Below are 14660 nucleotides of genomic sequence, written 5' to 3'. Positions count from 1 at the left end.
TAAAAATGACTGTCCTACAAAATAATTGCTTATAAAACACTCATTATGCTATATTATATCCAAATATTGGATTTAATCTTTATATCATCTTGTTTTCTTTCATTTAGCACAGGTTTTGTGTTTCGGAGCTTATTGATCATAGGCCTCATTAAACCAGTTTTTGAGCCAAAATGATAAAAAAATATTTTTGAACTAAAAAAAACAACAACTGAGCTCAGATCAATGAAGCCTACGATCAATCAGCTCCAAAAAGAAACACAAAACCTGTTCTAACTGAAAGAAAACAAGATTTAATCCAATTTTTACAAGCCATTTTAAAAAGATGAGGTGATTTTTGACTGGGAACACCAAATCAGCAGGAGATGCATTTACTTGAAGCAAAATCACTTAAGATACTGTCATATTAACTAATTAAGTGATTTAAAACAAGAAAAATAATCTTAATTCAAAGGAAAAACAAGATTATTTTTCTGACCCATTAGCAGATATTTATTCTTGTTTTAATCGTAAACTCACTTTCCATTTGTCAAGCCATTTTGCTTCTCAAGTAAGTACACTGCAAAAAACGATTCTCTTACATAGTGTTTGTGTCTTGTGTTCTAGTATAAATATCTTAACATTCTTGAATCAAGATGCATTTACCGTACAAGTAAAATTATTTAATATATTATATCTTGTTCTTGAAAAAATTATCAAAATTTTGTTCGTTTTTGCTTAAAACAAGCGAAAATATCTGCCAATGGGGTAAGAAAAATATTCTTAAATAAAGCCTAAACAAGATAATTTTTCTTGCCCCATTGGCAGATATTTTTGCATTACAAGTAACGCGAGTTACGTAAGCAGATTACTTTTTTCAAGTAACTAGTAAAGTAACGCATTACTTTTTAATTTACAAGAGAATATCTGAGTTACTTTTTCAAATAAGTAACGCAAGTTACTTTTTCTTTCCCACTTTATTGATTGCAGCTCTGGTGTTGCCATGGTGACAGAAATCAGAAGATGTTACTGTAGTTCTAAAATAAATATGAATATGCATTAATTCATCTCACTCACAAAAAAACAAAAACACACAGATTCAGTATTCCTCAAAATGAATAAAATAATGCAACTCAGAATATGACGCAAACCTGCAATAATTAAATGTTAAACAACACAAATATCCTTTATGTATTTAATCCCATTCTATTTGCTTCTGACCTTCGATGATCCAGTTCAACCGTACTAATAATCACAAATTACTCTAGACAAACATTTGTGTGTCTTTGTTTATTGCTGAAGTGTGTTGAGATTTCTTCTTCTGCATTCTACTGTACTTTCCCTTCAGCCTGAGGCTTATTCATTTCACTTCTGGTCTGAAAAGGCTTTTATATTTGCCAAAAATAGAACTTTTTTATTTTAAAAACAAACAAGCAAGCCCTGTCCAGATTTAAAAAGTAACGCAAAAGTAACGTAACGCACTTTCCATAAAAAGTACCGTAATTAGTTACTTTTTTATGGAGTAACGCAACATTGTAATGCATTACTTTTAAAAGTAACTTTCCCCAACACTGCTCATATGTGACAGAAATGATGTGAACTCTGATGTTGTGTGTGTTAGTCTCGCTGCTCGCATCTTGTGGCGTCTGGATAAGGAGGGAAGCGTGGTCTCCGACACACAGCTGGCCACGCTGGAGGAGCTGGAGGACCACATCTACGACATCTCCGAAGACGACCTCAAGGACTTCAAAGTCGACATACACAACTTCCTAGACTACTGGCCTCGTTCCAGCAAACCACACACAGTGGACAGCGTCTCCAAAATCCTCGGAGTGGTGCGTGAACTTACAGTCCTCATTGTAGCTGTTCAGAAGTAGGCGAAAAATAAAATCTTGGTTTAGTTTAAACATGATTCAGATAACATTCTCTTTATTAAAAACTTGCGAAACCGTCATTAAATAAAGTTTATTCCAAGTGCAGCACACATGGTGAGAATGCACAACAAATTCACTCGTTGAATATCTTGCAGAAATGATGCATGAAATACAGTCGAACCAAGATTTATTCAGACATTTCTCACATTATCACAGTTTGCACTGCAAAAAATGATTCTCTTGCTTAGTGTTTTTGTCTTGTTTTCTAGTATAAATATCTAAACATTCTTGAATCAAGATACAAGTAAAATGATTTAAGATATTAAGTCTTTTTTTCTAAAAACAAGCAAAGTTAGTTTTTCTTTAAAACAAGCAAAAATATCTGCCAATGGGGTAAGAAAAATAATCTTCTTTAGCCTTTGAATTAAGATTATTATTCTTACCGCATTAGCAGATAATAACACTCTATTCAAACAGAGTGTTCTGGTGATGCAACTTATTACTTCTAAATTAATAATTTATGCATTTAGTAGACACTTTTATCCAAAGTGACTTATAGTGCATTCAGGCTATACATTTTCTTACCACTATGTGTGTTCCCTGGGAATCAAACCCACAACCTTTTGCACTGCTAACACAATGCTCTACCACTAAGCCACTGGAACACTAAATTGTGAAGTTTTTGATGTAAAAATCTTGATAACATTATTAGTGGACCTCAGAGAACAGTTCAAAATAAAAAATATATAAAACATTATATTTGGAATTTTTCATTGAAATCGCCCAGCCCTGTTCAGATGTAACTCTGTAACTCTTCTTCTACGTGTGTCAGATCAACTGTAACGGGTTTATGGTGAGCGATCAGCGAGGGCTGCAGGCTGTCGGCGTCGGTTTGTTCCCGAACCTGTGTCTGGTCAATCACGACTGCTGGCCCAACTGCACCGTCGTCCTCAACAACGGCAAGTAAGTCGAGAAACCCCGGTCTTCACATCCTCTGGAGGAGCGTGAGAGCAGACAGGTGAAAGTATGGTGGGTGGGAGAGGAATCAGAGAGAAGGTGGCAGAGGAACTGAGAGTCTGAACTGAAAGAGTCGGGAAGGGAATAACCCTTGCTCATGTGATGCAGGTTTCCATGAAAAGCGTGCATTAACCGAATACTGTGGCCTGTGTGTGCCATACGATACAGAGATCATTAGAGCTTGCTATGTACATGCCACAATGTCACATTCAACTCATGATGTGCAGAAAAGAGCTTCTCAGTCAACAGGATTCAATGAAAGGAGAGCACAGAGAGTGCAAGGAAACCAGCTACTTCTAATTTGAGCAATAAATCCACACTCAGATATACTAGCATTCAAAAGTTTGGGGTCAGATTTATTTGAATTTATTTTGAAAGAAATTAATACTTTTATTCATCAGGGATGCATTAAAGTGATCAAAGGTGTCAGTGAAGACATTTATAATGTTACTAAAGATTTCCATTTCAAATAAATGCTGTTCTTCTGAACTTTTTATGGAAATGTGTTAACATCATTAAAAACATAATAATAATAAAAAGATAATTGTGACCTTTTATCTCACAATTCTGACTTTTTTCCCTTGCAATTGTGAGAAAAAAGTTGCAATTAGTTGCAATTACCTTTTTCTTTTATTCCGTTGGGAAAACAGGTTTCCATGACTTTCTATTCATCCGTGAATCCTGAAAAAATAAAATGTATCACGGTTTCTGTAAGAATATTGTGCAGCACGACAGTTTTCAACATTGATAATAATCAGAAATGTTTCTCGAGCAGCAGATCAGCATATTAGAATGATTTCTGAAGATCATGTGACACTGAAGACTGGAATGGAGTAATAATGATGAAAATACAGCTGCGCATCACAGAAATAAATTACAGTTTAACAGATATTCACTTAGAAAATAGCTGTTTTAAATTCTAATAATATTTCACATTTTTTCTGTATTTTTAATAAAATAAATGCATCCCTGGTGAGCATATTAGACTTCTTTCAAAAACATTACAAATATTCCCAACCTCAAACTTTGAACAGTAGTGTATACTGTATTTATGATCAAATAAGCTTTCCACCTCCAGACATAATGTGTATAATTAAATTCAGTGAATTACATGCAGAAAACGAGAACAGGATTTGATTGAGAACAGTATCCTGAGATTCAGTGGCTTCTTGCTTTGTGTTTCAGTCAGTCGGCTGTCGATACTATGTATCACTCTCAGAAGAGGTGGGTCTATTTAGCTCTACCTCTCTTCATCAGATCTTCATCTCTCCGCTTTCTATCATCACATCCATCACTCCAGATAATCAACTACCCAGACACAGCCAAAAAACACGACAGAGCTCTCCCCTAGTGACAAATAAATATACTAAAGTGTATTTGAAATGCATTTATTTCATACTAAGTACACTACAAATACATACAGTGCAAAAAAAATTATTTTCTTCCTTAGTGTTTCTATCTTGTTTTCTAGTATAAATATGTAAGAATTCTTCAATCAGGATGCATTTACTGGACAAGTAAAATTGCTTAAGATATTATGTCTTGTTTTCTGAAAACAAACAAACTAAATTGTGTTCGTTTTTGCTTAAAACAAGCAATAAAAACTGCCAATGGGGCAAGAAAAGTGATCTTGTTTAGCCTTTGATTTAAGTTTTTTTTTACCCCATTGGCAGATATTTTTGCTTGTTTTCAGCAAAAACTAACACAATTTGGATATTTTTTTTTTCACAAAACAAGACTTAACATCTTAACACATTTGACTTGTCCAGTAAATGCATCCTGATTCAAGAATTCTTACATATTTATACTAGAAAACAAGACAAAAACAATAAGTAAGAGAATCATTTTTTTTTTTGCAGTGTATTTATGTGCTTAATTAAAATTCCCTGCAATTGTACTTAACAGGTATACTTAAAGTCTGCTAAACTGGAACAACTTATTTTGTGCTTAATGCACTTTAATTGTGCAGAAGTAGTGCTGAAGTCCAACTAAAGACATACTGAAGTATATTTGATTGAGCTAAAGAGGAGCTATTGCGAGTATACTTCAGGTACACTTTAAATATATTGCATTTAAAGACCAATATTATTCAAAGATCATACGATCCTCATCAATAGTGACATTAAAACACATGTTAGGCTTAATATTAAGAAATTTGCCTAAGTAGTACTCCACATAAAGTTTAATTATAATTTTTGTGAGTTTAGAGGAATATGTCTGTAAAAATGTTAATAGATTTGAACTATACTTAGTATGAAATGAATGCATTTTAAGGGTCAGTATGAGAGTTTGCTTCCACCACCTACTTTAGAACCTGGGCTAAACACAAAATCAAATACGGCTATCTTTAAAAATAAAACTATTCAGAGGTGGGTTATTTGAAAAAAGCAGAATGGAAATTCCGTCATCATTTACTCGTGCTAATCTCGTTTGTTTATCTTCTTCTGTGCTCCACTGAAGAAAGAAAGCCGTGCAGGGTTTGGACATGAGAGTGAACGAATGATGACAGAGTTTAATTTCTGTAATGATGAGTAAATCAGATGTTCACTGAGGTGTTGTGCTTTAAAGGCGAGTGCTGATGGGTGGTTGGTCCTTTTGTCTTCTCTTCTAATCTCTTTCACACCTAATAGCAGATACTTCCGACACATTTCTGATGTCTTGACAGCTGCCACAACTAATCACACTTTAATATGCAAATATATGTGAGTTTACGACTTCCTGCACTCGTCTCAAACAACATATGTCAGGTTTGTCTGTGTGTGGCATTGGGTCTCATTCACTAAGCATGCAAACGCACAAACACTGCAAAAATTATTTTCTTAGTATCAGTATTTTGGTCTTGTTTTCCAGTATGAATATACATATTCTTAAATCAAAATCAATTATCTTAAATCATTACAGTACTGTTCTGTTACATGTATTTATGCATCTATTTAAATCTCATTTTTATTATTTTTTATCATTGATTTATATACATTTCTAGTACATTCTAGTACAAATACCTAAGCATTCATAAATCAAGATACATTTACTTGAGAAGCGAAATGTCTTGTTTAATGAAAAATGTATCAAAATGAAGTGAGTTTAAGCTTAAAACAAGAACAAATATCTGCCAATGGGGTTGGAAAAATAAACTTAATTCAAAGGGAGACAAGTTTGTTTTTCTGAGCCCACTGTCTGATATTTTTCTTTTTTTAAGCATAAACTCGCTTCATTTTGATGCATTTTTCAGAATGTTTCAAAATGTTTTTATTAGAGAAATAAAATGACTCAAAATATTAAGTCTTGTTTTTTTTTTAATAAAATAAATAAATAAAAACTGTCTGTGGCGTCAGAAAAAAATGGTGTTTTCCATTTTTTAACTAAGTTTATTTTTTATGACCCCTTTCTGACTTCTCAAGTAAATGCAATTTTTAGGCTAAGTAAGAAAATATTTGTGCAGCGTATTTGTGTGTGAAACCTGCGTATGACATTTTCACGAACAAATCAAAAACGTTCTGAAATGTATTCTAAATTTACAACAAAAAAAACAAAAACATAAGAACAACTAAAACCACTTATACACAAAAACCATATACACTGTAAAAAAAATTCCGTAAAATTTACGGTAAAAAAACGGCAGCTGTGGTTGCCGGAATTTTACCGTAAAAAATACTGTAGCAACGTTTTAGGTTTTACGGTTGGTTGCCGAGCAACACACAAACGTAAACAAAGGTGTATGTTACTTTGTAGAGTAATTTACAACAGCTTTGAACGCGGCTCAGCCAATCAGAATCAAGCACCGGAACTCTCCGCTTTATAAGAAAAAATTCATCTGTGTGTTGTGAAATTTGTGTACTTTTTTCTTGAGAAGTTCTCTGCGTATGAATATGAATATGAACGATCCACACAATCATTAGTGAATAAGACCCATTGTTTATTGTGTCTGCTGTCAGATCAAGTTAAGATGTTGTATATGATCATCATGAGGGTCTATATACAAAATGCCTCTGGTTTCACTGAACTCATGTGTTTTTTAGCGTTTCTTTATGTTAACTTACTTGATCTGCAGGGCTTCTGAGCGCAGGATCTGCCTGTGAGACTAGTTCTGTATCTTCTCTGTCATCTGTTTGGTTTCTAATCTCATCTTTCGCTCCTGATTCTGTCATAAGCCCACTGAAGCCTGTCTGTGTCGCAGAATTGAGCTGCGAGCGCTGGGAAAGATCAGCCCTGGAGAAGAAGTGACCGTGTCGTACGTGGACTATCTGAACCTGTCTGAAGATCGCAGGCGTTTGCTGAAGCAGCAGTATTTCTTCGACTGCACCTGCGAACACTGCACCAACAAAACCAAAGACGAGCTGAAGATGGCCGGAGCCGTGGTGGAGGGAGAGAAGGTGAATTCAATCAGTCTCAGTACAGTTTAAATGTGCACTGGCCTAAAATAACACAGCTTGTTTTTTCTAATCTTTTAGTATTCTATCTATTTGTTGTCGTTCTATTTATTATGCAATTAACAAAAGCAAAAAAAAAAGGGTCTCTAGCATTAGCTTGCTCTATTCTTTTTCTATCCTATCTGTTTTCTTTTTATTTCTTATATAATTTAAAAAACCTTGCTAGTGTACTGTGTTAAGCTAACTGAGACTTCTTATAGCACTTGCATATCATTGCTCTTTTGTTGATTCTGATTGCTTCCTCATTTGTAAGTCGCTTTGGATAAAAGCATCTGCTAAATGACTGAATGTAATGTTTGTTTCTGCTATGCAATACAAGTATAAAAAAGGTAATTGTGAATTTATCCCGCAATTCTGACTTTTTTCTCAGAATTGCAAGATTATATCAGAATTACGATATAAATTATTAATAAATTAGCAATTCTGCCTTTTTTTCTTGAATTCTGAATCTAAATCTCTCAATTCTAACCATTTTTTCCTCTGAATTCTGAGGTTAAATCTTGCTATTCAGACTCTTTTTTTTCCTTAGACGAGATTCTGAGAAAAAACGAAGAATTGCAAGATATAATAACTTTTATTAATTATTAATAACTTTTTACAATTGTGAGATATAAATTCACAATTCTAAGATAAAAAGTCATCATTTTTTTGTTACATTTTTAATAAATGTGTTTTGTTTTCGTCATTTTTATTAGTTTTTTAATTAAATATGTTTAAATATATATTTAAAAAAAAATTTAATATATTTTTTTATATTTTAAATATATTTTATTCGTTTTTATTTAACCTCTAGTTATTTTAGTACTTTAACTTAAACTAAATTTAAAAAGATATATGTCAATGGCAAGTAGATGAAAAGTTTTATTATTATTATTATTATTATTATTTTACTTCAGTAACAGATGCTTTGTTACTTTCAAGTAACAAAAATGCTTTTTATGGTTTTATTTTAATTTTTAGCAAGAAATAAGTTTATAGGCAGGAAATGGAAAGTTAATCACTTTCTTTAATTTATGCAAAATAAATTATTTTATAAGATTCCATGCATAGATCATGTCATGTTATATAATAGTATCATATTAAATATATATTTTAATAATAAAAAATATACAAATAATGAAAAGGATAATGATTTTTCCACCTTGAATGAATAGGGAATGAATCTTACAACTCCAACTTTTTTTTCCTCAGAAGATATGTAAACAGACTTTTTTCTCTGAATTCTAAGATAAAATTCACTATTTTCTAAATGTTTTTATTCTGTGGCAGAAATAAGATTCCACATGCATCCGTGTCACAAAAATACTGCAAAAAATCACAATACTGCATCGGATTCAAGCGGATAGTTCACTCAAAAATCATCATTTACCTGTGTTTAAACATTTAAACATTTACACAGCAGTATACACTGTGTCATGTGTGAAGCATAACAGATGCACACAGTTTCCAGCGCTCACACGTCTGTCTGCAGTCCTGGAGAGATTAGTACAGTTAAATATAGCAGTCCTTCAGTCAGAACACTAGATAAGGAGCAGAATTCCAGTCTGAGACACAGGCTCTTATTACTGACCCTCACAACACAAGAGTAACATTATAATGAGTCAGAGGAGTAAAGGACATTCCATCATTTGGAAGACTTTAAAAAAAAAAAACGTTTTTGTGACAAATTGTGTGTGAGTGTGAGTGTGAGTGTGTGTGTGTGTGTGTGTGTTTGCAGTGTATTATAGTTTGTATTTCATTCAGAAAGATGGATTGTGCCCACGAATGAAAACTGAGACACATTGCTACTAGTAATAGTTAAATGCTGCTGTTCAGTTGTATAAATTAGGGCGATATCTCGTTTTTGATTTATTTTTTTAATAAATGTATTAATATTTATCTTATTTATATTATTTATTAATAATTGGATGTCTGACCGAATTAAGTAAATAACACTATTATTATTATTATTTATTTTTTTTTTAATGAACCAGTTTCTTTGTTTAAAAATGTTCTGCCAAATTAAAGGCAGCTGTTCATTTAGTTGTATGAATAAGGGTGTTGTGTAGATTTTCGAAATGAATTTATTAATTATTGTTTATTCTATTTATGTTATGATTTAGTAAATTATATTTTTGTATTTATATTTAATTATTGGGAAGTCTGTCAGATTTAAGTGAAGTTAATTCGGTTTGTTCACAGAATCAGTTCATTTCACTTCAATGAAGCAGTTTACTTGAAATAAATGCAATGCAGTTTTACGTTTTTGCTCTCAGATAATTAGTTCAATGCTGCTGTTCATTTAGTAGGGTGTTGTGTATTTTTATTAAATTAATGTATACATTTTTATGTATATTACTATTTGTTAAATTGCTGTTAATAATTGGAAAGTCTGAATGACTCAGTATCATTCAGTACATCCTCAAGTAAGGATGTTTTCTAGTTGTATTATTGCATTTATTGTAAATTTATCTTAACTTTATGGTGTAATAACCTCAACATACTTGAGAGGGTAATGAATGATTTTGCAAAGTTATTTACATTTTTTGTGCTGTACTTCAATACAGTAATAAGTACAAAAGAGTCTATAAACAATGAATGTAAAGTTATTTTATGCTTTACATAATGCAAAATTAATTATTTTCTTAGATAACATGAATAAATAAGTGATAAAACACATGTAAAAAAAATAATATTAAATGTATAATTTACTTTTTATAACATCATTGCGATTCCCATTGTTTTGTGCTATACTGTTGGCAAGAATAATTGTCAGATATTTGTAGTAGATATTGTCTTCTTTAGTTTAATGTAATTAGATACACTTTTATTTAGTAACTTGCACTCTAGCAACTTTTTAAAAAACCAGCTTTCAGAAGATGACAAAAGAGTTTGTTTGCATAAGAACTATTAGCCAGAATCAGGTTTAATGTTGAATTTTATCTTCTGCTCTGAAGGTGCCAGAAGAAACGGTGAAAGAAATCACAGAATACAGCCGGACGATGCTGGAAAAGATGGAAAAGGCCCGGATAGAAGCAAACTACAATGAGGTACTGATGAGTTTGATACAGACGAGCTGCGCCGCTGAAGATGAAAGCGCAGGTGTTTAATGTGAGCGTGTGCGCAGGTGGTGAAGATCTGCCGCGAGTGTGTGGAGAAGCAGGAGAACATTCTTGCTGACACACACATCTATCAGCTGCGCATGTGGAGCACGCTCAGCGAGGTGCTGTCCTACCTGCAGTTCTTCGAGGAGGCCTCAACATACGCACGCAAGATGGTGGAGGGATACTTGTGAGTGTTTGTGCATGCATGCATGACAGAGAGAGAGAGCTTAATTCAGTCATGCACAGTTAAAACACCTTTATATGTGTGCAAGATGGTGGAGGGATACCTGGGAGTGTGTGTGCATGCATGCATGAGATTGAGAGAGAGCTTCATTCAGTCATGCACAGTTAAAACACCTTTATATGCACGCAAGATGGTGGAGGGATACATGTGAGTATGTGTGCATGCATGCATGTGAGCGAAAGCTTCATTTGGGCAATGCACGGTTAAAAACACCTTTATATGTGTGCAAGATGGTGGAGGGATACTTGTGAGTGTGTGTGCATGCATGCATGACAGAGAGAGAGAGCTTTATTCAGTCATGCATGATTAAAAACACCCTTATGTGTGTTAGGGGTGTGAATCGTCACTGGTTTCAGAATTCGATTCGATTACGATTATCATGTCAACGATTTAATTAAATTCGATATCACGATGCATCGTGATAATATCAAATTTATTTTGTGCATTTTTATTAAATTATATAAGCAGGCTGCTTTTTAAAATAATTACAAATTAATAATCAATAAAAAAGTTGTTAAGAATTTAACCAACTAAATACAGCTTCAAAACATACAAGCAAATATAAAGTAATACAGGGGGAAAAAGACAATTACAAGTGATAATCAAAAAGTACTTTCAGTATCTTAGAGTGCTTTAAGTATCTGAAAGTTTACAGGCAATCATAGTTATGGGTTTTTCTTTTTTCCTCAGCATTATTGCTGTTTGATTATTACTGATGAGATCATAGACAGCGGCAGTTTTAATAGACTAATGCACAGATCTATTTCGACATATCAGATGTTTTGTCCTGTTCTGAAAACATAACTGACTGTGTTTACATCAATTTCATATCATAAAAGTAGATGCAAGTGCATTTAACCGCGGCCGCGAGCTTCTGGACAAGCAAACAAACATACACAAACTGCACGTGAAAGTCTGTCAGTGCGTGAGTTTCGTGCATCTAATACGTACTGCAGTCAAAAGGGCAGAAATGAAGCATATCTAAAGTAAAACACTGAAATAACGGCGGGTGGAAGCACAAGTCAAGCAATGTCTCTCAGCGCATATTCTGTGCAATGAAGCCCACTGCGATTGTCTCTAGCAGTGTTGGGGAAAGTTACTTTTAAAAGACTTGAAAAAAGTAATCTGATTATGTAACTCGCGTTACTTGTAATGCGTTACCAACAACACTGGTCTCTAGCGCACACACTAAGCTTGTTTTTTCCCAAAATGTGCCCAGATCTCGGATTTAAAAATAGTGGGTGCATTTTTTTAATACTGGCGTGACAGGCTATAATCGATTACGGTCTATTACTGCATTGATGCAACGATTAATTTCAACGCCCCTAATGTGTGTGTCTGTTGAATTAGGAAACTGTACCATCCCAATAACGCTCAGCTGGGAATGGCCACAATGAGGGCCGGCGTGACGCACTGGCAGGCCGGCTTCATCGAGATCGCTCACGGCATGATCTGCAAAGCCTACGCTATCCTGATGATCACCCACGGCCCAACACACCCCATCACCAAAGACCTGGAGGTAAACATGATACTAACCCTCAGTGGAGTTCAGAGCAAAGTTATTGATACGCTATTATAGTTTTATTGATATTAAGAATTAGTTTTCATTTTTATTTTCTTGTTTGTATTTGAATTTTTCAGTAATTTTGCTCTATTTATTTGCTTGTTTAAATATTGTTTTTATTAATATTTATTTCAATTTTAGTTCTTTTTTTAGCTATTTTAGTACTTCAACTTTACATAAAAGAGAATCTCAAAAGCATCTAGATGAAATAAAATAAGTTTCGTTTTTTCTAAAAAAAAATGTTGTTAACATTTATTTAAAGTAACAAACATGTTTAATGATGTTTAGTTTTAGCAAGAAATGAGTTCATAGGCAAATTATTCGCTATTACTAATTACTCATATTTCATGGTTTACTTTATGCAAAATAAAAAATTTTGCAAGATACCATGCATAAATAAATTGTTATATATTATTATAATATCATGTTAAATATAGTTTTGATTATAAAAATAACAAAAATATTTTTTCAACTTGAATGCATGTCATAAAGTATGCATTATACTGTATATGAATTACTTTATGTACAATGCATTACAATAAATTACCATGCATAAAGAAGTAAAATGTATATATATTCATAATAATAAAAATGCAAAATATAATAAAAATGATTAAAATATTTTCGTCGTGATACATGCATTACTTTATACAAAACACATTACTTTATGCAATAAGTGTTTTTCTTAGATGCCATGCATAAATAAGTAACAGAATTGAAGATTATATACAAATATAGTAATATTAAATGTATTTTTAATAATAAGAAATATTAAACAATTCCAAATTGAATGCATGATATCAGATTATATGTATTACTTTATGCAAAATAGCTGATTTTGTGAGATACCATGCATAAACAAGTGATAGAAATTAGAATATGTAAACAACAATTTAATATTAAATGTATAATGCAGTTTTTATGAATAAAACATAACATATAAGAAAACATGATACAAAGATTATTCCAATGGATGATGCATGACTCTGATAAACAGTACAAGCTTCCCAAGTGCATTTGAAAGCAACATATGCATGACTTTTCAACTCCAAAAAAAGACTTGTTGAGTGTGTGTCACCCGGACAAATAACAGCATGCGTGTTTAGAAGGACATGTGTTTGAACATGTCTGTCTCCTCCCATCAGGCCATGCGCATGCAGACGGAGATGGAGCTGCGCATGTTCAAGCAGAACGAGTATGTGTATCACACGATGCGCGAGGCGGCGCTGAAGAACCAGCCCATTAGGATGATGGCAGAACCGGCCACCGAGAGCATCAAGAACCTGTTTCGCAGAAAGTGACCGAACACGACACTGTGACAAACACGCTCAGGTCGACACTACACTCACATCTATGCAGACGCTTTCAATCAGAAAGAGGAACCAAAAGCAGCAATATTCAGAATACACGCTCTTAAAAATAAAGGTGCTTCACGATGCCATAGAAGAACCTTTTTTGTCTAAATGGTTCCATAAAGAACCTTTAACATCTGTTTCACAAAAGCTTCTTTGTGGCGAAAGAAGGTTCTTAGATTATAAAATGCTACGAAAGGTAAAGAACCTTTGACTGAATGCTTCTTTGTGGGACCAAAAATGGTTCTTCTATACCTTCTAAGCACCTTTATTTTTAAGAGTGTATAATAAGTTAGATATCTAGATTAGGAAGCAAAGCGCACACGGTGCTGCTTCAGTTACAGATTCTGCATTTTTAGATTCATTACTCTGCACGATGATTGTGTGATTTTTTTAGACTCTTCTTTGTTTTTGAGTGTCATTTTGAATTGTAACGTTTTTTGTAATTAAAATTGCATCAGGTTTAACGTAAGATGTTTGTGTTTTAATTGCTCTCTCAGTGCTCAAGAGATCGAACGAGTTATACAGCATTTTGTCTCAGTGTTTCTCCTCAGACAGACACAAATGAGTCAATAGCCTTCATTCAGCAAGAGTCTAGAGCTGTAAAATCAGTGCTCGAATCATTTGATGAGAAATGACTTCATACTGCAGATTTTGAGCACAGTTTGAGATATTATTTTCTGAAACTCGAGAGGAGACACACATGAAATTATCAAAGTCTTCATTGTGTCTTTCTTTCTTCCGAGAGTACCAGTGTTATTTTAAGTATCATTGAGATATCCTTTTTGTTAATATGTTGAATTAGATTTAAATTTTATATTTTCTGATTTTACTTTAATTTTAGTTAAAATTTTAGTAATTGTGTTGTGTTTTTTTTTTTAATTTTTATTAGTTTGAGTAATTTTTAAATATGTTCATATAGTTTTTTTTAATTTATTTGTTCTAGTTTATTTCGTTTTAGTTATTTTACTACTTCAAATAAACTAAACAGAAATGTTGCCCTTATAATATTTCAATTATTAGTGTTCTGTTCTCATTTTAATTTAAGTTAAAGTTAAAGTTTATATATATATATATATATATATATATATATATATATATAGTGTTTGTTATTTTTAGT

At 32.9% G+C, this 14660-nt stretch overlaps 1 protein-coding gene across 1 annotated transcript in view; it reads left to right on the top strand.

Annotated features, from left to right (window-relative positions):
- Positions 1 to 13641, top strand: part of smyd1b (SET and MYND domain containing 1b) — a 16258-nt gene extending 2617 nt beyond the window's left edge. Inside the window, exons 3-10 of the mRNA XM_016451148.1 lie at positions 1598 to 1811; positions 2683 to 2813; positions 4053 to 4091; positions 7045 to 7240; positions 10234 to 10326; positions 10404 to 10567; positions 11975 to 12143; positions 13334 to 13641. Of these exons, the coding sequence (XP_016306634.1) occupies positions 1598 to 1811; positions 2683 to 2813; positions 4053 to 4091; positions 7045 to 7240; positions 10234 to 10326; positions 10404 to 10567; positions 11975 to 12143; positions 13334 to 13489 (1162 nt within the window). The 3' untranslated portion in view covers positions 13490 to 13641. The remainder of the gene's footprint in view (positions 1 to 1597; positions 1812 to 2682; positions 2814 to 4052; positions 4092 to 7044; positions 7241 to 10233; positions 10327 to 10403; positions 10568 to 11974; positions 12144 to 13333) is intronic.
- Positions 13642 to 14660: the final 1019 nt, after the last annotated feature.

Source organism: Sinocyclocheilus anshuiensis, unplaced genomic scaffold, assembly GCF_001515605.1.
Source record: "Sinocyclocheilus anshuiensis isolate Anshui unplaced genomic scaffold, SAMN03320099.WGS_v1.1 scaffold479, whole genome shotgun sequence".
In the NCBI taxonomy this organism is placed as follows: Eukaryota; Metazoa; Chordata; class Actinopteri; order Cypriniformes; family Cyprinidae; genus Sinocyclocheilus; species Sinocyclocheilus anshuiensis.
The sequence above is the reverse complement of the archived record's forward strand: the minus strand, read 5'-3'. Positions and strand labels throughout refer to the sequence as shown.